The sequence below is a fragment of the Cherax quadricarinatus genome, chromosome 43, assembly GCF_038502225.1.
Source record: "Cherax quadricarinatus isolate ZL_2023a chromosome 43, ASM3850222v1, whole genome shotgun sequence".
NCBI lineage: Eukaryota > Metazoa > Arthropoda > Malacostraca > Decapoda > Parastacidae > Cherax > Cherax quadricarinatus.
This window is the reverse complement of record NC_091334.1, coordinates 28,906,053-28,931,178: the sequence shown is the minus strand read 5'-3', so window position 1 is coordinate 28,931,178 and position 25,126 is coordinate 28,906,053. Positions and strand designations below refer to the sequence as shown.

The 25,126-nt window shown below is 43.1% G+C and overlaps 1 protein-coding gene across 1 annotated transcript in view; it reads right to left on the bottom strand.

The window, feature by feature from the left end:
• The window catches only part of LOC128694106 (macrophage mannose receptor 1-like), a 148,496-nt gene that overhangs the window by 78,797 nt on the left and 44,573 nt on the right, over positions 1-25,126 (bottom strand). Inside the window, exons 7-12 of the mRNA XM_070093818.1 lie at positions 24,165-24,335; positions 18,663-18,877; positions 17,977-18,106; positions 11,296-11,466; positions 4,350-4,466; positions 3,993-4,135 (exon numbers count right to left, since the gene is read on the bottom strand). Of these exons, the coding sequence (XP_069949919.1) occupies positions 3,993-4,135; positions 4,350-4,466; positions 11,296-11,466; positions 17,977-18,106; positions 18,663-18,877; positions 24,165-24,335 (947 nt within the window). The remainder of the gene's footprint in view (positions 1-3,992; positions 4,136-4,349; positions 4,467-11,295; positions 11,467-17,976; positions 18,107-18,662; positions 18,878-24,164; positions 24,336-25,126) is intronic.

Sequence of the window (25,126 nt, the reverse complement as noted above, 5' to 3'; positions counted from 1 at the left end):
CATCTCTCACCACAGACAATCACTCTTCTAACATCTATCAGCTCAGACTAGCACTCTACTAACATCTATCAGCTCAGACTAGCACTCTGCTAACATCTATCAGCTCAGACTAGCACTCTGCTAACATCTATCAGCTCAGACTAGCACTCTGCTAACATCTATCAGCTCAGACTAGCACTCTGCTAACATCTATCAGCTCAGACTAGCACTCTACTAACATCTATCAGCTCAGACTAGCACTCTACTAACATCTATCAGCACAGACTAGCACTCTACTAACATCTATCAGCTCAGACTAGCACTCTACTAACATCTATCAGCTCAGACTAGCACTCTGCTAACATCTCAGCTCAGACTAGCACTCTACTAACATCTATCAGCACAGACTAGCACTCTACTAACATCTATCAGCTCAGACTAGCACTCTACTAACATCTATCAGCACAGACTAGCACTATACTAACATCTATCAGCACAGACTAGCACTATACTAACATCTATCAGCACAGACTAGCACTATACTAACATCTATCAGCACAGACTAGCACTATACTAACATCTATCAGCACAGACTAGCACTATACTAACATCTATCAGCACAGACTAGCACTATACTAACATCTATCAGCTCAGACTAGTACTCTACTAACATCTATCAGCTCAGACTAGCACTCTACTAACATCTATCAGCACAGACTAGCACTATACTAACATCTATCAGCACAGACTAGCACTATACTAACATCTATCAGCACAGACTAGCACTATACTAACATCTATCAGCACAGACTAGCACTATACTAACATCAGCACAGACTAGCACTATACTAACATCTATCAGCACAGACTAGCACTATACTAACATCTATCAGCACAGACTAGCACTATACTAACATCTCTCAGCACAGACTAGCACTATACTAACATCTCTCAGCACAGACTAGCACTATACTAACATCTATCAGCACAGACTAGCACTATACTAACATCTATCAGCACAGACTAGCACTATACTAACATCTCTCAGCACAGACTAGCACTATACTAACATCTATCAGCACAGACTAGCACTATACTAACATCTCTCAGCACAGACTAGCACTATACTAACATCTCTCAGCACAGACTAGCACTATACTAACATCTCTCAGCACAGACTAGCACTATACTAACATCTATCAGCACAGACTAGCACTATACTAACATCTATCAGCACAGACTAGCACTATACTAACATCTATCAGCACAGACTAGCACTATACTAACATCTATCAGCACAGACTAGCACTATACTAACATCTATCAGCACAGACTAGCACTATACTAACATCTATCAGCACAGACTAGCACTATACTAACATCTATCAGCACAGACTAGCACTATACTAACATCTATCAGCACAGACTAGCACTATACTAACAGCTATCAGCACAGACTAGCACTATACTAACATCTATCAGCACAGACTAGCACTATACTAACATCTATCAGCACAGACTAGCACTATACTAACATCTCTCAGCACAGACTAGCACTATACTAACATCTATCAGCACAGACTAGCACTCTACTAACATCTATCAGCACAGACTAGCACTCTACTAACATCTATCAGCTCAGACTAGCACTCTACTAACATCAGCTCAGACTAGCACTCTACTAACATCTATCAGCACAGACTAGCACTCTACTAACATCTATCAGCTCAGACTAGCACTCTACTAACATCTATCAGCTCAGACTAGCACTCTACTAACATCTATCAGCACAGACTAGCACTCTACTAACATCTATCAGCTCAGACTAGCACTCTACTAACATCTATCAGCTCAGACTAGCACTCTACTAACATCTATCAGCACAGACTAGCACTCTACTAACATCTATCAGCTCAGACTAGCACTCTACTAACATCTATCAGCTCAGACTAGCACTCTGCTAACATCTCAGCTCAGACTAGCACTCTACTAACATCTATCAGCACAGACTAGCACTCTACTAACATCTATCAGCTCAGACTAGCACTCTACTAACATCTATCAGCACAGACTAGCACTATACTAACATCTATCAGCACAGACTAGCACTATACTAACATCTATCAGCACAGACTAGCACTATACTAACATCTATCAGCACAGACTAGCACTATACTAACATCTATCAGCACAGACTAGCACTATACTAACATCTATCAGCACAGACTAGCACTATACTAACATCTATCAGCACAGACTAGCACTATACTAACATCTATCAGCACAGACTAGCACTATACTAACATCTATCAGCACAGACTAGCACTATACTAACATCTATCAGCACAGACTAGCACTATACTAACATCTATCAGCACAGACTAGCACTATACTAACATCTCTCAGCACAGACTAGCACTATACTAACATCTCTCAGCACAGACTAGCACTATACTAACATCTCTCAGCACAGACTAGCACTATACTAACATCTATCAGCACAGACTAGCACTATACTAACATCTATCAGCACAGACTAGCACTATACTAACATCTATCAGCACAGACTAGCACTATACTAACATCTATCAGCACAGACTAGCACTATACTAACATCTATCAGCACAGACTAGCACTATACTAACATCTATCAGCACAGACTAGCACTATACTAACATCTATCAGCACAGACTAGCACTATACTAACATCTATCAGCACAGACTAGCACTATACTAACATCTATCAGCACAGACTAGCAGTATACTAACATCTGTCAGCACAGACTAGCACTATACTAACATCTATCAGCACAGACTAGCACTATACTAACATCTATCAGCACAGACTAGCACTATACTAACATCTCTCAGCACAGACTAGCACTATACTAACATCTCTCAGCACAGACTAGCACTATACTAACATCTATCAGCACAGACTAGCACTATACTAACATCTATCAGCACAGACTAGCACTATACTAACATCTATCAGCACAGACTAGCACTATACTAACATCTATCAGCACAGACTAGCAGTATACTAACATCTGTCAGCACAGACTAGCACTATACTAACATCTATCAGCACAGACTAGCACTATACTAACATCTCTCAGCACAGACTAGCACTATACTAACATCTCTCAGCACAGACTAGCACTATACTAACATCTATCAGCACAGACTAGCACTATACTAACATCTATCAGCACAGACTAGCACTATACTAACATCTATCAGCACAGACTAGCACTATACTAACATCTATCAGCACAGACTAGCACTATACTAACATTCTAGATATAATATGGCTGCGGAAAATGATAAGTATTAGAGAATAATAGAAAACAGCCAACTAGATGAGAGATAGTAAACCATCCTGAGTGATAGTTTGACACTAGCATGCGTAATGGGTGTGCTAGTGATGGGTGTTTGTGATGGGTGTTAGTGATGGGTGTTAGTGATGGGTGTTAGTGATGGGTGTTAGTGATGGGTGTTAGTGATGGGTGTTAGTGATGGGTGTTAGTGATGGGTGTTAGTGATGGGTGTTAGTGATGGGTGTGTTAGTGATGGGTGAGCTAGTGATGGGTGTGCTAGTGATGGGTGTGCTAGTGATGGGTGTGCTAGTGATGGGTGTTAGTGATGGGTGTTAGTGATGGGTGTTAGTGATGGGTGTTAGTGATGGGTGTTAGTGATGGGTGTGTTAGTGATGGGTGTGCTAGTGATGGGTGTGCTAGTGATGGGTGTGCTAGTGATGGGTGTGCTAGTGATGGGTGTTAGTGATGGGTGTTAGTGATGGGTGTTAGTGATGGGTGTTAGTGATGGGTGTTAGTGATGGGTGTTAGTGATGGGTGTTAGTGATGGGTGTTAGTGATGGGTGTTAGTGATGGGTGTTAGTGATGGGTGTGTTAGTGATGGGTGAGCTAGTGATGGGTGAGCTAGTGATGGGTGTGCTAGTGATGGGTGTACTAGTGATGGTGTATTAGGGATGCGAACAGGTCATGACTCACTCGTATCACCTGACCATTGGGCTCCCCCGCCGCCCAGTTGGTAAAAGTTACTGCAGTCTGATCAAGCCAATGGAATCCCTTGGCGTTCAACATTCCTAGGAACATGTTGACGGGCATGGTCTTCAAGACAGCGGTCAGGTAGGCTGGTGAGAAGAAGGAACTTGTCAGACGTAATATGTGATAGGTGTTAGTTGACTGCTGTGGGTAGCAGTCTAAGGATGGGTGATGCACCTCGTATTGTACTGGATTTACAGTTAATCAACGAAGGGATTTTGTCATACTTTTACGGTATTAAACTGGTATTTAATATTTTAAAACAACCAAAAGAATAACATAAATATTGAGGGTTCCTGTTACCTTGTTCAGCAGGAGAGTGTATGCTAGCCAGGTCTGCGCCTACACTCAGATTCCTGCAAGAAGATCGTGCATCACTGAAGTTCTTCTTCTCTGTGAACATTTGCACGCATTTGCCACCTGTGTAACACAAGCAACTGTGAACGCAGTGTCGCAGATGTCTAAGTCTAATCAAAGGCAACACACAGAACACTTCTCACACTTGGGAAATTACTACCAGATATTTTTTTCTGCTATTAAACGTAAATTTTATATATATATATATATATATATATATATATATATATATATATATATATATATATATATATATATATATATATATATATATATATATATATATATAGAATAGACATACTGAGAACAGTAAGTACACAAAGAAAATATCACACACACACACACGTTGTTGTACACAGGAAATCGGCCTGACGACACTGGAGGACAGGAGGGTCAGGGGAGACATGATAACGACATATAAAATACTGCGCGGAATTGACAAGGTGGACAAAGACGGGATGTTCCAGAGAAGGGACACAGACACAAGAGGTCACAATTGGAAGTTGAAGACTCAGATGAATCAAAGGGATGTTAGGAAGTATTTCTTCAGTCATAGAGTAGTCAGGCCATGGAATAGCCTAGAAAGTGACGTAGTGGAGGCGGGAACCATACATAGTTTTAAGGCGAGGTATGATAGAGCTCATGGAGCAGGGAGAGAGAGGACCTAGTAGCAATCAGCGAAGAGGCGGGGCCAGGAGCTGTGACTCGACCCCTGCAACCACAAATAGGTGAGTACAAATAGGTGAGTACAGGAGAAGAAACCCGACACAGAAAAACGATCAAATTTCCAAGCACGCTACACACCACTCAAGCAACCTGTCAGTATATATATGTGACAAACACTTAACATTGTCATGTCTCACTTCAACATGAGTGTGACGTGGAAATATAAACACATATGCAGTATAATGTGATCTTTTATTGACTACGTTTCGCCCACACAGTGGGCTTTTTCAAGTCACAAACTGATCTGTTTGTGACTTTCCACGATAGTTCCTGACTATAGAACTGAACTTCTCCAGTCTGAGGGACTGACAACCTCAAATTCTACGACTTCAAGGGTGATGGACTGATTACATCATCTTCACATCTCTACTGTTCCTGCCTACTTTCTGTATTCGACTGAAGAAGCCTACTGTGTAGGCGAAACGTTTCGGAATAAAGTTGCCTAACTGTTGCCTATGTGTCTTACCTACCAACCTGTCGGTATTGTATACCATTTTGATGTTCATAAGTGTGACGTGCAGCGGACCAAAACAACAGTACTCGTGTAGACTTAAGTCAAGAAGACATCACATATATATTAATGTAACAAGAAAAACACATACCTAATAACTACCCCTATCCTGGGGTTAAATCATACAGAAAGATCTGTGTCCGCCGGAGCTACACACACCTCCGCCAAACACACTAGCCAATTACTGAATTAACATGTCGTTGTACACGTACAATTGATATAAGATTAAATATGCTATCAACAAAATTCAATATCACAGGCTTCTGTAACCTAGTGCGAACACATAAATAAACAACCCTATTTCAGCTATTCACTGCACAAAGTCAGTCACTTCAACACACCTTAACTCCCCCCGCTTCTTCCCCCTCATTTGGGCAACCAACCACTGTCTCTCGTCATTATGCATTACCCTGTCACTCATTCTCCTACCTTTACATGAGCATATAAGCCTGTCACATCGCAACAGTATCCCAATCACAACAAACCACACCCAAGCATTCTTACAGCATACATGCGTACAATACCTCTAAAAAATGGATGAACAATAGATTAAAATATCTGATTGGTCAAAAGAGAGGCATATATAGGCAAATCAAAACAGGAGAGGGGCAATTAAGAAATCGATATATTCAGTTAAAGAGAGAAATAAAAAAGGGAATTAGAAAAGCAAAAAGAGATTATGAGGCTAAAGTTGCAAGAGAATCGAAGACTAACCCAAAAGGATTCTTTCAGGTATACAGAAGTAAGATCAGGGACAAGATAGGCCCACTCAAAAGTTACCCGGGTCAGCTCACTGACAGTGATAAGGAAATGTGTAGAATTTTTAACACATACTTCCTCTCAGTTTTTACACAGGAGGATACCAGCGATATTCCAGTAATGATAAATTATGTAGAACAGGACGATAATAAACTGTGCACGAATAGGGTCACAAGTGACATGGTCCTTAGGCAAATAGATAAATTAAAACCTAACAAATCCCCAGGCCCTGATGAACTGTATGCAAGGGTTCTAAAGGAATGTAAAGAGGAGCTTAGCAAACCTTTGGCTAATCTTTTCAACATATCACTACAAACTGGCATGGTGCTAGATAAGTGGAAAATGGCAAATGTGATACCTATTTTCAAAGCAGGTGACAGGTCCTTAGCTTCGAACTATAGACCAATAAGCCTAACCTCCATAGTGGGAAAATTTATGGAATCAATAATTGCCGAGGCAGTTCGTAGCCACCTTGAAAAGCATAAATTAATCAACGAATCTCAGCATGGTTTTACAAAGGGGCGTTCCTGCCTTACGAATTTATTAACTTTTTTCACTAAGGTATTTGAGGAGATAGATCATGGTAATGAATATGATATTGCGTATATGGACTTCAGTAAGGCTTTTGACAGGGTCCCACATCAGAGACTATTGAGGAAAATTAAAGCACATGGAATAGGAGGAGAAATTTTTTCCTGGATAGAGGCATGGTTGACAAATAGGCAGCAGAGAGTTTGCAGTAATGGGGAGAAATCAGAGTGGGGAAGCGTCACGAGCGGTGTTCCACAGAGGTCAGTGTTGGGCCCCCTGCTGTTCACAATCTACATTAATGACATGGATGGGGGCATAAAGAGCGACATAAGCAAGTTTGCCGATGACACCAAAATAGGCCGTCGAATTCATTCTGACGAGGACATTAGAGCACTCCAGGAAGATTTGAATAGACTGATGCAGTGGTCGGAGAAGTGGCAGATGCAGTTTAATATAGACAAATGCAAAGTTCTAAATGTTGGACAGGACAATAACCATGCCACATATAAACTAAATAATGTAGATCTTAATATTACGGATTGCGAAAAAGATTTAGGAGTTCTGGTTAGCAGTAATCTGAAACCAAGACAACAGTGCATAAGTGTTCGCAATAAAGCTAATAGAATCCTTGGTTTCATATCAAGAAGCATAAATAATAGGAGTCCTCAGGTTGTTCTTCAACTCTATACATCCTTGGTTAGGCCTCATTTAGATTATGCTGCACAGTTTTGGTCACCGTATTACAGAATGGATATAAATTCTCTGGAAAATGTACAAAGGAGGATGACAAAGTTGATCCCATGTATCAGAAACCTTCCCTATGAGGATAGACTAAGGGCCCTGAATCTGCACTCTCTAGAAAGACGTAGAATTAGGGGGGATATGATTGAGGTGTATAAATGGAAGACAGGAATAAATAAAGGGGATGTAAATAGTGTGCTGAAAATATCTAGCCTAGACAGGACTCGCAGCAATGGTTTTAAGTTGGAAAAATTCAGATTCAGGAAGGATATAGGAAAGTACTGGTTTGGTAATAGAGTTGTGGATGAGTGGAACAAACTCACGAGTACAGTTATTGAGGCCAGAACGTTGTGTAGCTTTAAAAATAGGTTGGATAAATACATGAGTGGATGTGGGTGGGTGTGAGTTGGACTTGATAGCTTGTGCTACCAGGTCGGTTGCCGTGTTCCTCCCTTAAGTCAATGTGACCTGACCTGACTAGGTTGGGTGCATTGGCTTAAGCCGGTAGGAGACTTGAACCTGCCTCGAATGGGCCAGTAGGCCTGCTGCAGTGTTCCTTCGTTCTTATGTTCAACCAATACGCCCCTCACCCCCCCCTTCACTTCTACTAACCACAAATGGGCTCGCCTCCCGGAGTAGGACTCCCACCCCTTCCTTCAAGCGTCCTGTCTGCATCACAAAAGCCCTATATTCATTCACCTCCAATACACGCCCCACCTTGATATTGTGCTCTTGCACATATACAACATCCACTCTATGCCGGCACAAGAAACTTGCAAACCACGCACGCTTCACATCCTGACACAAACCATTAATGTTAACTGTCATACACCTTAGGCCAGCGGTGGTTTCTTCTCCCTGTGCTTTGACACCTTCCTCACAATGCCACCATGTCTTTTCGGACCTCCTTTATGCATGTCTACTGGCAGCCATAACCTCTCCCCGGTCCAGCTCTGGGTCCAAAGTCCCCGAGGGACCACCACCACTACTACCTTGCCGGTCATCTGTGCTGGAGTCAGGACATCATCTGAATCCGATGTCACAGCCTCACGCTTGCGCGTGACTCCACCTGTTTCCATCTTCACCTCCTGTGATACCTCACGGTGAACCTCCACCTCCACCACATGCCCAACCTTCCCCCCATCTGGGCACATTGCCCCGTGAGACACCAAGTCGATGGGCTCATTTTGCTGTCCACACAGGTCTGCAGCATTCCTCACATCAGCCCTCGTCGCCGAATCGCCCTCCCCATCGGACTGGGGAAACAGCGAGGTGAGCACCGGCTCTAGGACCTCGTCGATGGCTTCCTCCGCCGAACCATGCCGTCCCCCACCATCAGGCAAAATGGGTCCCACAGGGCCCCTAGCCACAGGGGCCGTCAGGTCCGCACCCGCCACTGCCTCTATTCGCTCCACCTCCTCACTCCACAGACGACCAGGCCCACGTCCTTCCTGTAGCTCCAGAGCACGTCCAACTTGCCCAGATTCCCCTACGGCAGTACATTCCAAACCATGAAGTCGAGTCTGTTGTCCACAATATGCAGCAATGTGATCATAACCACCACAACGCCTGCAGGTCCTGTGTTGCCCAGCATAGAACACCATGAGCTGAATCCAGAAGGCCTCCAATATAACATATGATGGTATGGGGTGCCGTATCGTCATTTTCAGTGAAAACGTGCCCTCTGGGTATCCCACGTATGCACCTTCCACCCACTTGCCGGGCTGTGCCACGTGAGCGGTCCCGTAGTTCTTGAAAACATTGCGTATGTCCGTTTCATCAGCCTCAAACGGTACATTTCGCACTCTAACCCAAGTATAATGCCTGGAGACGTCATGAAGGCGGACACTCACCATAGAACTGACGTCCACTCGTACATCCTAGTATTTCTCTACCAGCCTCTCATAGACGCCGGTGTTCAACAACTTAACAAACACCCTGTATGCACCATTAAGTGCAACACCATACGTATCCCGGATGATTATTGGCAACAGCACAGGAGCAGCTTGCGGTGAAATCGCCCCACGAACCAGCTGGATGCTCACAGTATTTACCCTCCTCCTTACACTCTGCGCCATATTGGAAGAAACAGGAAGTCTTCCAACCGCCGAGAGAGAGCAGCAGGCGCACGTCTGCTCACCCCAACGGACGAGCAGAGAATCTATCAAACGTAAATTGATGAATACTAACACATAGCAGCTGACAGTTTGTCAGTCAAAAGAAAGGCAGAAGTGGAAATGAGGTAAGGAACATACCTATGTAGATCTGTCTCAGAGTAGTGGTCAGCTGTCAGCGGGATGCTGCGGGAGGGAACGTGATAGCAGTGACCAGTGGGATGGTGTGTGAGGGAGGGAACGTGATAGCAGTGACCAGTGGGATGGTGTGTGAGGGAAGGAATGTGATAGCAGTGACCAGTGGGATGATATGTGAGGGAAGGAATGTGATATCAGTGACCAGTGGGATGGTGTGTGTGTGGGAGGGAATGTGATAGCAGTGACCAGTGGGATATGTGAGGGAGGGAATGTGATAGCAGTGACCAGTGGGATGGTGTGTGAGGGAAGGAATGTGATAGCAGTGACCAGTGGGATGATATGTGAGGGAAGGAATGTGATAGCAGTGACCAGTGGGATGGTGTGTGTGTGGGAGGGAATGTGATAGCAGTGACCAGTGGGATGGTGTGGGTGGAAAATACTGTATATATTTTCCAGAAATACAGTAGTTATATGTAAATAGATGGCCATACTGTATTTAATAACATTTATGTCATAAAAAAATGATAATTTTTTTCTGCGCCTGCGCAGAGGGGAGTCGCCATTGTTGTTTGAATTGAACAGAATGTTAATAATGGGAAGAATTTTCGTGCTCTAGAAGTTAAAATTGGGCTGACACCTCTCAAATAGGAGGCGAAATTGTTGGATGTGCATTCCTGCATAACGTGAGATATCAGGCGACTGGACAAGGCAGCTCCAGGAACCTCAGATAAGCTATTTAGATTTATGTTATAATTCTGGCCAGTAATTTCATAAATTTAGTTAGTGAGGTTTTCTGAGTATGATACACCTTAATCTCCAGTCAAATTGGTGAGTGATATTAAGATATTCTCTTTCTGTTATGTGTATGTGTATATATATTATCCTTTTTTTAATTTTAATATACAGTCCACAAATTTATATATTTACCAGCATTCCTGGTGATGTATATTTCATTTATAATTAATAGGTCCAGAGCAACTTGTGGATATGACAGTGGTAGGTATCGAAGGGGGACACTTTTTGCGACCTAGGTGTCCCAAATTCCTACTTGTCTAACTGATAAATAATAATTATCTTTGTTCATTTACTGTTATGTACATAATGATACATTCAGATAAATGCAATTTTTCACAGTGTGTGTGGGAGGGAATGTGATAGCAGTGACCAGTGGGATGGTGTGTGAGGGAGGGAATGTGATAGCAGTGACCAGTGGGATGGTGTGTGAGGGAGGGAATGTGATAGAAGTGACCAGTGGGATGGTGTGTGAGGGAGGGAATGTGATAGCAGTGACCAGTGGGATGGTGTGTGAGGGAGGGAATGTGATAGCAGTGACCAGTGGGACGGTTTGTGAGAAGAGTGTAAGAAGACGTACCTATGTGCATCCAACCAGGATAGCAGTGGCCAGCAGGTGGTGGGGTAGGTACTACAGAAGGGAGAGTAGTGCCGTGTTTCCTCTTACAGACACGACCCTCCACGTAGCCACAGTTCTGGTCGTTCCAGTACCCGTGTTTGTGGTTGTAGATCACGAGGCAGTCCTCTTGTTCTGTACAGCAACATGAAGAAAGAACATCACTGAGTTGTTGTGACGAGAAGAAAGACAACAGTGTCTGTCTATTGACAGACATAACTTGAACACTGCACAATAACAATCCACGTCACTTCACCCGTTTTCTAATAATATATAATTTCTACCACGTCCATAATTACTATCACATCTACAATGTGTTCTTTCATAAGGTGAAGTCCAGGATCTTTCCTTAATTCATGGTATAACTTAGCAAATCTTTCAGGACAATTGTGTTGCGGAGGTCTGAGCTGAGCTTAGACCTCCGCAACACAATTGTATGAGAAGGGGCTGCAAAGGAGCCCCCCAGAATGTAGGTCAGCCACTGTTAACCACCATCTATGATTCATAACTCACACTAGTACAACATGGTGCAGCATGACACGGGCTATTACAACATGGTGCAGCATGACACACTAGTACAACATGGTGCAGCATGACACACACTAGTACAACATGGTGCAGCATGACACACACTAGTACAACATGGTGCAGCATGACACACAATAGTACAACATGGTGCAGCATGACACTAGTACAACATGGTGCAGCATGACACAGGCTATTACAACATGGTGCAGCATGTCACACACTAGTACAACATGGTGCAGCATGATACACACTAGTACAACATGGTGCAGCATGACACTAGTACAACATGGTGCAGCATGACACTAGTACAACATGGTGCAGCATGACACACACTAGTACAACATGGTGCAGCATGACACTAGTACAACATGGTGCAGTATGACACACACTAGTACAACATGGAGCAGCATGACACACACTAGTACAACATGGTGCAGCATGACACACACTAGTACAACATGGTGCAGCATGACACAGGCTATTATAACATGGTGCAGCATGACACACTAGTACATGGTGCACCATGACGCACACACTAGTACAACATGGTGCAGCATGACGCACACACTAGTACAACAGTGCAGCATGACACACACTAGTACAACATGGTGCAGCATGACACACTAGTACAACATAGTGCAGCATGACACACACTAGTACAACATAGTGCAGCATGACACACTAGTACAACATGGTGCAGCATGACGCACACTAGTACAACATGGTACAGCATGACACACACTAGTACAACATGGTGCAGCATGACACACACTAGTACAACATGGTGCAGCACGACACACACTAATACAACATGGTGCAGCATGACACACTAGTACAACATGGTGCAGCATGACACACACTAGTACAACATAGTGCAGCATGACACACACTAGTACAACATAGTGCAGCATGACACTAGTACAACATAGTGCAGCATGACACTAGTACAACATGGTGCAGCATGACACACACTAGTACAACAGTGCAGCATGACACACACTAGTACAACAGTGCAGCATGACACACACTAGTACAACATAGTGCAGCATGACACACACACTAGTACAACATGGTGCAGCATGACACTAGTACAACATGGTGCAGCATGACACTAGTACAACATAGTGCAGCATGATACACACTAGTACAACATAGTGCAGCATGACACACACTAGTACAACATAGTGCAGCATGACACACACTAGTACAACATAGTGCAGCATGACACACACTAGTACAACATAGTGCAGCATTACACACACTAGTACAACATAGTGCAGCATGACACACACTAGTACAACATGGTGCAGCATGACACTAGTACAACATAGTGCAGCATGACACACACTAGTACAACATAGTGCAGCATGACACACTAGTACAACATGGTGCAGCATGACGCACACTAGTACAACATGGTACAGCATGACACACACTAGTGCAACTTTTTGCAGCATGACACACACTAGTACAACATAGTGCAGCATGACACACACTAGTACAACATGGTGCAGCACGACACACACTAATACAACATGGTGCAGCATGACACACTAGTACAACATGGTGCAGCATGACACACACTAGTACAACATGGTGCAGCATGACACACACTAGTACAACATGGTGCAGCATGACACACACTAGTACAACATGGTGCAGCATGACACACACTAGTACAACATGGTGCAGCATGACACAGACTAGTACAACATGGTGCAGCATGACACACACTAGTAGAACATAGTGCAGCATGACACACACTAGTACAACATGGTGCAGCATGACACACACTAGTACAACATGGTGCAGCATGACACACACTAGTACAACATGGTGCAGCATGAAACACTAGTACAACATAGTGCAGCATGACACACTAGTACAACATGGTGCAGCATGACACACACTAGTACAACATGGTGCAGCACGACACACACTAGTACAACATGGTGCAGCATGACACACTAGTACAACATGGTGCAGCATGACACACTAGTACAACATAGTGCAGCATGACACACACTAGTACAACATGGTGCAGCATGACACACTAGTACAACATGGTGCAGCATGACACACTAGTACAACATGGTGCAGCATGACACACTAGTACAACATAGTGCAGCATGACACACACTAGTACAACATAGTGCAGCATGACACACACTAGTGCAACATGGTGCAGCATGACACACACTAGTACAACATGGTGCAGCATGACACACACTAGTACAACATGGTGCAGCATGACACACTAGTACAACATGGTGCAGCATGACGCACACTAGTACAACATGGTGCAGCATGACACTAGTACAACATAGTGCAGCATGACACACACTAGTACAACATAGTGCAGCATGACACACTAGTACAACATGGTGCAGCATGACGCACACTAGTACAACATGGTACAGCATGACACACACTAGTACAACATGGTGCAGCATGACACACACTAGTACAACATGGTGCAGCACGACACACACTAATACAACATGGTGCAGCATGACACACTAGTACAACATGGTGCAGCATGACACACACTAGTACAACATGGTGCAGCATGACACACACTAGTACAACATGGTGCAGCATGACACAGACTAGTACAACATGGTGCAGCATGACACACACTAGTAGAACATAGTGCAGCATGACACACACTAGTACAACATGGTGCAGCATGACACACACTAGTACAACATGGTGCAGCATGACACACACTAGTACAACATGGTGCAGCATGAAACACTAGTACAACATAGTGCAGCATGACACACTAGTACAACATGGTGCAGCATGACACACACTAGTACAACATAGTGCAGCATGACACACACTAGTACAACATGGTGCAGCATGACACACACTAGTACAACATGGTGCAGCATGACACACTAGTACAACATGGTGCAGCATGACACACTAGTACAACATAGTGCAGCATGACACACACTAGTACAACATGATGCAGCATGACACACTAGTACAACATGGTGCAGCATGACACACTAGTACAACATGGTGCAGCATGACACACTAGTACAACATAGTGCAGCATGACACACACTAGTACAACATAGTGCAGCATGACACACACTAGTGCAACATGGTGCAGCATGACACACACTAGTACAACATGGTGCAGCATGACACACACTAGTACAACATGGTGCAGCATGACACACACTAGTACAACATGGTGCAGCATGACACACTAGTACAACATGGTGCAGCATGACGCACACTAGTGCAACATGGTGCAGCATGACACACTAGTGCAACATGGTGCAGCATGACACACTAGTGCAACATGGTGCAGCATGACACACTAGTGCAACATGGTGCAGCATGACACACACTAGTACAACATGGTGCAGCATGACACACTAGTACAACATAGTGCAGCATGACACACACTAGTACAACATAGTGCAGCATGACACACACTAGTGCAACATGGTGCAGCATGACACACACTAGTACAACATGGTGCAGCATGACACACTAGTACATAGTGCAGCATGACACACACTAGTACAACAGTGCAGCATGACACACACTAGTACAACATGGTGCAGCATGACACACACTAGTACAACATGGTGCAGCATGACACACTAGTACAACATGGTGCAGCATGACACACACTAGTACAACATGGTGCAGCATGACACACACTAGTACAACATGGTGCAGCATGACACACACTAGTACAACATGGTGCAGCATGACACACACTAGTGCAACATGGTGCAGCATGACACACACTAGTGCAACATGGTGCAGCATGACACACACTAGTACAACATGGTGCAGCATGACACACTAGTGCAACATGGTGCAGCATGACACACACTAGTGCAACATGGTGCAGCATGACACACACTAGTACAACATGGTGCAGCATGATACACTAGTACAACATGGTGCAGCATGAGAGTCACTTAACTCTTCCCTAAACATATTAACTTTCACCGTGTTAACGAGAACTTAGGTTAGGTTAGGCTAGATTAGGTAAGAATAGGTTTATAAGGTTAGGTAGCTTAGGTAAAGTTAGGTTAGGTAGGTTCGGTTACGTTAAGTAAAGTTAGGTTAGGTAAGGTTAGGTAGGTTTGGTCAGGTAGGTTAGGTTAGGTAGGTTAAGTTAGATAGCTTAGGTTAGGTTATGTTAGGTGTAGTGACATCAGGTATAAGGTGTTAGTCACCTAACACCTGCTCTCATTGTTCACCCAGCAATAAGTAGGTACCTGGGTGTTAGTCACAATTCACCTGCTGTCCTTGTTCACCTAGTAGTAAGTAGGTACCTGGGTTTTAGTCACCTTACGTCTGCTGTCACTTTTTACCCAGCAGTAAGTAGGTACCTGGGTGTTAGTGGACTGGTGTGGGTCACATCCTGGGTGTTAGTGGACTGGTGTGGGTCACATCGTGGGTGTTAGTGGACTGGTATGGGTCACATCCTGGGTGTTAGTGGACTGGTATGGGTCACATCCTGGGTGTTAGTGGACTGGTGTGGGTCACATCCTGGGTGTTAGTGGACTGGTGTGGGTCACATCCTGGGTGTTAGTGGACTGGTGTGGATCACATCCTGGGTGTTAGTGGACTGGTGTGGGTCACATCCTGGGTGTTAGTGGACTGGTGTGGGTCACATCCTGGGACAAAACTGACCTAATTTGCGGGAAATGCTCAGCATAACAAGCGACTTTATATATAGCAGTATGTCACTGATGTCAACTATGGTCTGTATACCTTGTACATGTACTTGTATACCTTGTACATGTACTTGTATACCATGTACATGTACACCTTGTACATGTACTTGTATACCTTGTACATGTACTTGTATACCTTGTACACGTACTTGTATACCTTGTACATGTACTTGTATACCTTGTACATGTACTTGTATACCTTGTACATGTACTGGTATACCTTGTACATGTACTGGTATACCTTGTACATGTACTGGTATACCTTGTACATGTACTGGTATACCTTGTACATGTACTTGTATACCTTGTACATGTACTGGTATACCTTGTACATGTACTGGTATACCTTGTACATGTACTGGTATACCTTGTACATGTACTGGTATACCTTGTACATGTACTTGTATACCTTGTACATGTACTTGTATACCTTGTACATGTACTTGTATACCTTGTACATGTACTTGTATACCTTATACATGTACTTGTATACCTTGTACATGTACTTGTATACCTTGTACATGTACTTGTATACCTTGTACATGTACTTGTATACCTTATACATGTACTTGTATACCTTGTACATGTACTTGTATACCTTGTACATGTACTTGTATACCTTGTACATGTACTTGTAGTAAATAATGATATTATTATTATTATTATTATTATTATTATTTCAAGCATAATTTGCTAAAATATTATTTGTATTGTAATTCGTGTTTACATTAAAAGTTCGTCAGTAAAATAAGTCACTTAGTATGGCCATTTTTTGTGTTATCCTGATGGGTAATTTACACCTATCTTATTAGGTATGATAATTGTAATTATGTGTAGCTGTACCTAAGTCAACTTACCTATTTCGTTATTTATGTCAGTTTTTATAATGTCTTTAGACATTGACTACACATTCTTGGTTGCCCGTGTTCACCAATTTGTGGTTGCAGGGGATTAGTCAAAGCTCCTGGCCCCTCCTCCTCACTTGTCGATACTAGGTTCAGTTTCTCCCTGTCCCATAAGTTTTATCAAAACATCTTATTAATAGGTTAGGTTAGGTTAGGTTAGGTTAGGTTAGGTTTAAGGCTATGTATGGAGTCTGCGTCTCTGTGTGGCTGGTTACCTCTTCTGTCCGTGTCGTCCCCAGGACAACAACGACTGAGGAAACCAATTCTCTCACCTGAATTTACCATTTTTTAACTTTTGCAAGCTCCTGAAGACGATCTGTGACTCCGAAAGGCCTAGAGTTGGTTATCCACCAGTCCCATGCCTTTATTGCGCACGTGTCACAAGAATGTCTGGTAGATTGAACCACAGATGAACAACGATCCAATGTTCACACATCAAGTTGAGCAAGGAATCACTGTTCACCAATCAGGTTGAACAACCATGTACTACTCACCCATCAGGTTGTTTGGTTCACCCTCTCTCCAGTTGACGTAGTTGAAGGGAGATCCATCTATCCACTCGTAGCCAGAGTCGATGGTTGCATGTGCACCGATCCACAAGGCGATATCAGTGAACTCAGTTATCTGTCACAGAATGACATTAAGATTTAAAGCGTTAGTCTAATGTCTATTTCGCACCTTCTATACCCATGGTGTGGGTGGTAGTCACACCATACCCATGGTGTGGGTGGTAGTCACACCGTACCCATGGTGTGAGTGGTAGTCACACCGTACCCATGGTGTGAGTGGTAGTCATACTATACCCATGGTGTGAGTGGTAGTCACACCATACCCATGGTGTGGGTGGTAGTCACACCATACCCATGGTGTGGGTGGTAGTCTCCCATGAGGTCGTGGATGCTATCAGTCTTCACTAGCACTACACATATTAATACGTACATCCAATATTAATCTCCCAGTATATATATACACAGACATACACCTCTAGCTGTATACATCCGGTGTATATACCGAGTGGTATTAAATAATATCGTTATTATTATTAACATACCTATCATTATATACAAAGAATATACCTATATTTATTACCCCAGACAGTAAGTATATCTGTATGAATCACCTCAGTGTACATACTAACCTCACTTCACATATATGCCAGTATATATCACGTCAGACATACCTTTGATGCCATCCAGTAGTTCTCGTCTTGGGAGATAATTGAGGCTAGCTCGGCACCCTCGTCCCGACACAGCTTGTGTGACTCCCACCACGTCTTGGGATTGTCCTGGCTCTCAGAGATGAACTTGTAGCAGTGATCCTGGTACAGGTACCACGTGGAGTCATCGTCACACCTGATATCAGGAGTCCGGACCACAGGTACCGTCACTTCCGCGCCTTTGGGAAGAGAGTGAAATACAGGAGACAGTGCGAATTGACAAGGAAAAATATATTTCACCTGATTTCGAGCCGTTACACACAGGTACTGGTAAAGCAAGCCAGCGAGATACAAGATACTCACCTACTGCCATCACACACAGGTATTTGTCACGCAAATTAGTAAGGTACAAGGAACTCACAATGGAACTCCGTGTTCATCAAGAACTGCAAGAAGCCACTTTCACGTGCCTTCAGCATTATATGGAGAGGAGCATGGACACAGGGGTCATCCCACACTCGCTAAAAACAACAGACATAGCCCCACTCCATAAAGGTGGCAGTAAAGCAACAAAGAATTACAGACCGATAGCACTAACGTCCAATATCATAAAAATCTTTGAAAGGGTTCTAAGCAGCAAGATCCCCACCCACCCTAGATTCAGGGCAACACGGGTTTAGAGCAGGTAGCTCCTGCCTGTCCCAACCACTGGACCACTATGACAAGGTCTTAGATGCTCTGGAGGACAAAGAAAATACAGATGTAGTATACACAGTCTTTGCGAAAACCTTCGGCAGGTGTGAGCATGGTGTAACAGCGCACAAAATGCGTGATAAAGGAGTAACAAGAACTTTGGTAAATGGATCTATAATTTCCTAACAAACAGAATACAAAGATAAATTAGACACATGTGCAACTCTTGAGTATCTTTATCTTCTCCTGTTCTCCACGTTTCTCCTTTGTATGGACTGATGAAGCCACTGTGTGGCGAAACGTTTCCTCAGTAAAGATACCCAAGAGTTGCACATGTGTCTAATTTAACAACATGTCGGTTCTCTGAACCATTCATCTACAAAGAACAGAGTAATAGTAAACCGAGTCAAGGCTGAGGCAGCTACGGTGAAAAGTTCTGTTCCACAAGAACATAAGAAGGAAGGAACACTGCAGCAGGCTTACTGGCCCATGTAAAGCAGGTCCAAGTCGACTTGACTCAAGAAATCGTAATAACACGATTGCAAACAAACCATACCCCCGGCCGGGATTGAACCCGCGGTCAGAGTCTCAAAACTCCAGCCCGTCGCGTTAGCCACTAGACCAGCTAGCCACAATAAGATTCATCCAACTTGAGCTAGAGTTCGTCACGGCCACGCTAGCTGGAGATTCGTCTGTAAAAACTTGCATTTGTGGTCACAGAGGTGCCTGTGCTAACCTTCCTATGGTGTAGAAATATACCTAGTTGGATGAATCTTATTGTGGCTAGCTGGTCTAGTGGCTAACGCGACGGGCTGGAGTTTTGAGACTATGACCGCGGGTTCAATCCCGGCCGGGGGTATGGTTTGGCAGGTCCAAGTCGCCTACCGGCTTATGCCACTGACCCAACCTAGTCAAGTCCAGGTCACATCCACTTACGACCTACTACCACAAGCTACTCAGGTTCAACTCACACCCACTCATGTATTTATCTAACTTATTTTTAGCTTCAATAACTGTACTCGGGAGTTTGTTCCACTCATCCACAACTCTATTACCAAACCAGTGCTTTCCTATATCCTTCCTGAATCTGAATTTTTCCAACTTGAAACCATTGCTGCGAGTCCTGTCTTGGCTGGAAATTTTAGTACGCTATTTACATCCCCTTTATTTATTGTTTTCCATTTATACACCTAAATCACATCCTTCCTAATTTTACGCCTTTCGAGAGAGTGCAGATTCAGGGCCTCAGTCTATCCTCATAGGGAAGATTTCTAATACATGGGATCATCTTTGTCATCCTCCTCTGTACGTTTTCCAGAGCATTTATATCCATTCTGTAATACGGTGACCAGAACTGAGCAGCATAGTCTAAATGAGGCCTAACCAAGGATATATAGAGTTGAAGAACAACCTGAGGACTTCTATTATTTATACTCCTAGATATGAAGCCAAGAATTCTGTTAGCTTTATTGCGAACACTAATGCACTGTTGTCTTGGTTTTAGATTACTGCTAACCAGAACTCCTAAATCCTTTTTACATTCAGTAATATTAAGATCTAAATTATTTAATTCATATGTGGCATGGTTATTTTCCTGTCTAACATTTAGAACTTTGCATCTGTCTATACTAAACTGCATCTGCCACTTCTCCGACCATTGCATCAGTCTATTCAAATCATCGTGGAGTGCTCTAGTATCCTCATTAGAATGAATTTTGGTGTCATCAGCAAATTTGCTTATGCTGCTATTTATTCCCTCATCTATGTCGTTTATGTAAATTGTGAACAACAACGGATCCAACATTAACCCCTGAGGAACACCGCTTGTGATGTGCCCCCATTCAGATTTCTCCCCATTTAGACAAACTCTCTGCTGCCTATTTGTCAGCTATGCCTCTACCCAGGAAAAAATTTCTCCTATTCCATGTGCCTTAATTTTTCTCAATAGTCTCTGAGAGAGATGTGGAACTCTATCGAAAGCCTTACTGAAGTCCATATACACAATATCATATTCATTACCATGATCTACCTCCTCAAACACCTTAGTGAAAAAAGTTAGTAAATTCGTAAGACAGGAACGCCCCTTTGTAAAACCGTGTTGAGAATCATTAATCAATCTGTGCCTGTCAAGATGGCTACGAATTGCTTCGGCAATTATTGATTCCATAAATTTTCCCACTATGGAGGTAAGGCTTATTGGTCTATAGTTCGAAGCCAAGGATATAAAAATGTTGTGTTAATGGGAGATTTTAACTTTAGACTCACTGATTGTTCCAATCAGTGAGTCTAAAGTTAAAATCTCCCATTAACACAACATTTTTATATCTAGACGCCTTATAAACGTCATCCCGTAGCAGCTTACTGCACTCCCTATTGAGGTTTGGCGGCCTATAAATCACATCCAAAATTATTTTTTTACGACCCTCGAGAAACTGTAGCCAAAGAGATTCTGTGTCTGATGTTTGTAATCAGTGTGGAATAGTTTATAGACTTGTATGTGTCATTCAGAAGGCATTTCTCTATCTTTCAGGTTGAACCAGGTCTCTGTTATAGCAATAATATCTATATTACCTGCACTTGCAAGTAATCTTAGCTCATCTATCTTATTTCTTAGACTCCTACTATTAGTAGAATAGTAAATCTTAAGGGAGCTAGTCACTCTCTGTCCTCTATTGTCTCTTTGTTGATCAGTTGCTTTGCCTTTACTAGCAACTTTATTTTGAATATTGTCTTTTAAACATATCCCTGAGGTATCCTGGTAATATCTGCTGTTATCACCCCTAGTACTGCAGCTTGTTTGTTTCCCACACACACCCATACCTCTAAAATCTATCAGTTCTAAGTCCTAGATGAGTCAGCAATGGCATCCTCAATAGAGTTGGCTAATGCAACCACTCTGGCCCCAGAGAGATGTACCCCATCCTTTGTATACATATCATGTTTGCCTTAGAATATGTTCCAGTTATCAATGAATGGGATTAAAAGTTCGTTGTAGTACCTGTCTAGCCAGCAATTTTTACCAATTGCCCTAGACATCCATTCATTGCCCACTCCCATTCTAGGCAAAATGCTACATATGATTGGGACTTCATCCTTAGACCTGACTACATCTATGGCTGGTTTGTACTTATCCAGCAGCTCCTGTCTCCTGCCCTTCCGAATGTCATTTCCACCAGCACTATTACCTGACATAATATTACCCAATGTGTCGACTATGCCACCAACACCAGCTCCTGGGAAGCACTCTCTCTGTCTCACCTTCCTATCTCTGTTAGAAAAAGCACGGTCCATATATCTTACCTGGGAGTCTCCCACAACCAGAATGTTCTTACCTTGAATAACAGGGAGTCAGTGGTACCTTTAACCTTACTACCCATTGAAGTACACTCGTCCTGGAGAACAAGAATGAGTTTCCTTCTACTTGCAATTTAAAGCAGCTGCCACTCTCCAACTCACTGCTGGTAATCTTTTCCTCCTTACCAGATCCAACCATCTCACACTCACTCCCAAACCCATCTAGGCATAGTTTCAGTCTCCTATTCTCCTAGTGAAGTAGAACCTCCTTCAACACTTTAACTTGAGATTCTACAACACTACAGCAGGTCATGGTGCTCAGTAACACCCCACGCTAATCCCCAGACAGCTTAGGAGAGAATGGCCTCTTTTGACCACTGACCTCAGTGCACAGTACTCTCCCCCGTCCTATTCCTTGTCCTCGTATCTGACTTAGATAGAGATGTCAGCCACAGCACCGTGTCTTCCTTTGCGGATGAAACCCGGATTTGCATATGACAGTGTCATCCATCGATGACACTGAATGACTCCAAGCGAACATCAACCAAATCTTTAAATGAGCAGCAGAATACAATATGAAGTTCAATGAAGAAAATTTTCAATTACTCGGCTCTAGAAAACCCGAGGAAATTAAAAGTACATCGGAGCATGAAACAAATTCTACTCGCACAATAGAGCGAAAAACTTATGGGAAGGACCTGGGAGTGATAATGTCAGAGGATCACATATTCAAAGATCAAAACAATGTATCTACCACATCTGCTAGGAAAATGACAGGATGGATAATGAAAACCTTCAAAACTAGGGATGCTGAGCCCATGATGATTCTCTTCAAATCGCTTGTGCTCTCTAGGCTGGAATATTGCTGCACACTAACATCCCCTTTCAAGGCAGGTGAAATTACAGACCCTGAGAACACAGAAAACTTTTACTTTATGTATAAGTATGATAAAGCAAGAGAAATCACTCCCTACGAAAGCAAAAGACTCGGCAGTAGATGCAACATTCCCCCAGTGAAAAGCAAGGGGCCGTGAGTACATTAAGAGACAATATAATAAGTGTTAGGGGTCAAAGACTGTTCGACTGCCTCCCAGAATACATAAGGGGGATTACCAATAGACCCCTGACTTCAAGAAAGCGCTGGACAGGCCCCAAAATTTAGTTAGTACCTGACCAGCCTGGATGTGGTGTGTACGTCTGTTTCCGTGCGGCCAACAGTAACAGCCAGGTGGATCAGGGCGTTGGTGGATCAGGGCGTTGGTGGACTAGGGCGTGGCGGATCAGGGCGTGGTGGATCAGGGCGTTGATCCCTGAAACCCTCTCCAGGTATACTCCAGGTATACTGCCGTCAGGCACAGGTACTGGACAAGCAAGATACAAGGCACTCACCTACTGCCATCTCACACAGGTACTGGACAAGCAAGATACAAGGCACTCACCTACTGCCATCTCACACAGGTACTGGACAAGCAAGATACAAGGCACTCACCTACTTTCGTCTCACACAGGTACTGGACAAGCAAGATACAAGGCACTCACCTACTTTCGTCTCACACAGGTACGGTAAGTACTCAGCACAGATGAAGTCAGAGGGGGTGAACGTCGTTCTGTCAACAGCAGAACACGTGTCCTCAACATAGTCATAATAACTGTCGAAGTAACCGTCTTCATATTCGAAGACCTTACGATGACCTCCGTCAAACTTCATATCTGGAATAGAAATCGTCCACTACTGTCAAGAAGATAAAATGTTACGTGGAGGATTTTTTCTAGGGGTGTTGCCCTTGCGGACTAAGCGCTTCCTTATCCACTTATCCTAATCCATTAACCTCTTAAAAAAAATTATAATGGCATCTGCACTCGTTGTCACCTATCTAACAACGATAGCAACTTTGTTGAGTTAGCAATAAGAATTAACGAGTATCTATACTGCAAACTGCATTGTTAACAATCCTAATGGCACTGACGATAACTTATGACACAGAGTTTGACTCAATTATTTCTGATTCTACGTCATTACTGAAGGCTTTTATCTCATATAATGACTAACAACATTCTCATTGGGGAAGGCAGATACTGATATTCAAAAAATCCGGGATAAAGGAATTAATGTACAATTGCTATGGATTCCATCACACATTGGATTACTCCTTCATGATAAAGTTGATATGTTAGCCAAGAAGAGTACCCAGAAGGAGAATGTAGAATATAACTTTGGTATAACTGTGTCTAGCATTAGCAATAATATTAGGAGAGAAGTAAATAATGAAAATGATTATTATAGGAATGCAGTTAGAAGCCTGAGTAGATCTATAACCCATTATGATAACATGAACGTAGATAAGTATGTTTATGGAGCAACTTGCAATGTGAACAGACTGACTGATGTTGTAGTGGCCAGATTGAGACACTTATGCAGCATATGGGAATCTTTATTCAGGAAACGTTTCGCCACACAGTCCTCTTTGTATTGGACTGATGAAGCCACTGTGTGGCGAAAC